This window comes from Engraulis encrasicolus, unplaced genomic scaffold (genome assembly GCF_034702125.1).
Source record: "Engraulis encrasicolus isolate BLACKSEA-1 unplaced genomic scaffold, IST_EnEncr_1.0 scaffold_33_np1212, whole genome shotgun sequence".
Classification (NCBI taxonomy): Eukaryota; Metazoa; Chordata; class Actinopteri; order Clupeiformes; family Engraulidae; genus Engraulis; species Engraulis encrasicolus.
The window spans coordinates 681791-685041 of NW_026945632.1; the positions used below are offsets into that span (position 1 = coordinate 681791).

Consider the following 3251-nt stretch of genomic DNA (forward strand, 5'->3'; position numbering starts at 1 on the left):
GATGTGTTTGTCAAACTAAACCGACAGGTGACAGCAGGACATGTATTCATGCTTTACAACGGGGATGGGGAACTTATGTCTCGAGGGCCATTTGCGGCCCTTGAAGCCATTTTATCCGGCACACGACATCATTGTAATGTTATGCAGCTTCACATGAAAGGTGACATATTTTGTAAAGAAATCTTAGCTATTCCATTTGCAATACAATTACGCTATATTCAGAGGACCTAGAGAAGGTGGGTGGTGGTGCCTAAAGTGCAGGGGGAAATCCTGGTTTGTGTTCATAGTACTGGGAGCACTTTAACGGCCCTTGGAGCAATTTGAAGTGGCCCCTTGAATGAAAAAGGTTCCCCCCTGTCCAGGACATGTATTCATGCTGTACAACATCACGGAAGTATTACACATTAGTGCCATGTGGAGCATAGGGCACCATCAGACAAACACAACATCAGACATGGAGCCGGTCTGAGGACACAGCAACCCAAAGAGACACTGTGGACAGGTGACGCTTCACACACACACACACACACAGCACACACACACACACACACACACACACAGAACACACAAACACACACACACACACACACACACACACACACACACACACACACACACACACACACACACACACACACACAGGTGACACTGTGGACAGGTGACGCTTCACACACACACACACACACACACACACACACACACACACACACACACACACACACACACACACACACACACACACACACACACACAGGTGACACTGGACAGGTGACAATTCACGCTCTCTCTCACACACACACACACACAGAGACTCCACTCCAGACTCCACTTACCCCATTCCAGGAACTGGGCGATGTTCTTCTCCCTCCTGATTGGTGAGTTGAGGCACTCGTCGTAGAGGCAGAGGAGGATATCCAATAGGGTCTCTACGCTGAAGCTCTGGCCCCCGGACTGGACCGGGCCCTCCAGAACCAGCCGCTCCAGCTGCTTCAAGCGGACCTCTCCCGACATGGTGGTGCTGGCTGGGGTTGGGTTGGGTTGGGTTGCTCTCGAGCCGAACCGAACCGGGGGGCGTTTCAGGGGAGCCGTGCGCCGTCCTCCATGATGGTGATGATGTTGGCTTGGGTTGGGGTTGGGTTGGGTTGGGTTGGGTTGCTCTCGAGCCGAACCGAACCGGGGGGCGTGGGGGGGGGGGGGGGTGCGTGTGGGGGGGTTCAGGGGAGCCGCGCGCAGTCCTCCAGGGGTGGTGGTGGTCAGTGGTGTAGTCTACGTAGAACGCAGGTATAGTATACGCAGTATACCCACTTCTACATTTCTGGGATTTCAGTATACTCACGTAAAATGGATCGATCCATTATTTAGAATAGCGCAAAGATATAGCCTACAGAATACCCACTTCAAAAAGATGCTCAAATATACAGTATACCCACTTCAAAAAAAGTAGACTACACCACTGGTGGTGGTGGTATTGGTGAGGTATCCGTAAGCCGGTCGCTCTCTATCTAAGCCCACGTTGAATCTGTTGGCCAGTGTTACGTTACCGAGTCATGTCATATTCTACATCCCCTGTGGTGTGGTGGATAACATTTGGGGATAACGTGGAGTGGGGACAGACCGGGGGTGGGCTTGTGTGTGTGTGTGTGTGTGTGCGTGTGTGTGTGTGTGTGTGTGTGTGTGTGTGTGTGTGCGTAAGCGTGTGTGTGCTGCGATTCTTTTTGCCCATAACCCGTTAGTTAGTTGAAATGTTTTCTGGTGAGGCTCGCACTCACAACGCAACACAACGCACGGGTTCGGTTCGTCTTCCGTTGTTATTAGGCACTGACACGCCGTGAGTGACGCGTATTAATTCTGCTAATTGTGCGTCTCCTTTTGCATTGCGGCTTTGCGCTTTACGCCTCCTGTCCCGTCCCGCGTGCCCGTTTATCCTCCAGCTCAGTGTTTCCCAACCTTTTTCGTCTTGCGTACCCCCTACGCCTATTGCCATGCCATGAGTACCCCCTAACTCAGACTCCTTATCTCCTCCTCTATCCCCAATGTGTCTATATTCCAGACAATTGTTATCAACACACTTTTTTCCATGTACCCCCTGCAGTTTGCTCGCGTACCCCTAGTGGTACACGTACCCCTGGTTGGGAACCACTGCTCCAGCTTATCAGACCGGCCGCTGCTAAGCTGTCTGGCGGGGGTTACTGACCGGGTTAAGGTTACTTATTACAGACTTAAAAACACTGACCGCTTGGCTGGTCAGCACAGCAGAGTGAACAACACAGGAGGGATGGCTAGATAGCTTGCGGGCTAGCTTTAAGGGGGGAAGTTAACAGGGCAGTTGCGAGTTAATGCACGCCGTACCTCCAGTGACACGCTGTAATAGTCATTGAAATGTAACTACCATAGCACTACACTACTATGACACAACACAGGCCCTTTAGTAATGCACCACGACTTGGTCATTACCATACTGGTAACAACAAATGTATGAAGCCGCGTCTTCAGGGGTTAAGTGTATCATTTAGGCATCAAACTTCAGCTCTACACAAATAAAAAACTTGAATTCCCCTTTCGGCTCACCCGGCTGTCTTGTCTGTGTATGTGCGCTTCCGTCCACTGGCTGCGCGTTGCGTTGCGCCGCATTCCTCAGATACATTCGCGATGTTTTCCTCGTTCTAACCTTGGAGGCTCCCCGTCCCCAAAGCTAGCCCGTTAGGTTTCCCATCGGAGGCTTTTCTATCTATTCTTGCTTTAGCTCTGCAATGCTACTTATCATTAGCGACACACTGGACAGACTGGGGTTATAACACGGCAGCAGCTGTCACCCGATAACGTTGCATTAGCCTACCACATGTATAAATCGTATACCATAACATAAACGACATACACCAAAAACTTAGTGCACGACATGCATGCGTAATGCCAACGGCAGCCCCTCACCGTAGACCCACAACTCTTGTCTAACTTAGTTTGCTAAATTGATATCTACGGCGCCTGGCTGGCACAAGAAAGGTCGGGCAGTGCAGTGTTGTGGGGGATATAACTAGAACTCTAGCTGCCCTGACCGGCGTTGCGTTGCGCGTCCAAGTCAGGAACTTCTTCCAGTAGTAAACCCCAATTCATGACAGCCACGCAGCTCCAGGGGTATATCCATACACGGCGATGCGATGCAGAACAGAACGCCAGCTCCGTACCGTCCCGTGCCGTGCGGCGTTAAAAACGTTATAGTATCCAACCCGGGCCGGCGCCGTGACGCTGCTTGT

At 51.2% G+C, this 3251-nt stretch overlaps 1 protein-coding gene across 1 annotated transcript in view; it reads right to left on the reverse strand.

The window, feature by feature from the left end:
- LOC134443512 (serine/threonine-protein kinase MRCK alpha-like) overlaps nt 1–1011 on the reverse strand; it is a 167722-nt gene extending 166711 nt beyond the window's left edge. Inside the window, exon 1 of the mRNA XM_063193272.1 lies at nt 834–1011. Coding sequence (XP_063049342.1) covers nt 834–1011 — 178 coding nt within the window. The remainder of the gene's footprint in view (nt 1–833) is intronic.
- Between the last annotated feature and the right edge of the window lie 2240 nt (nt 1012–3251).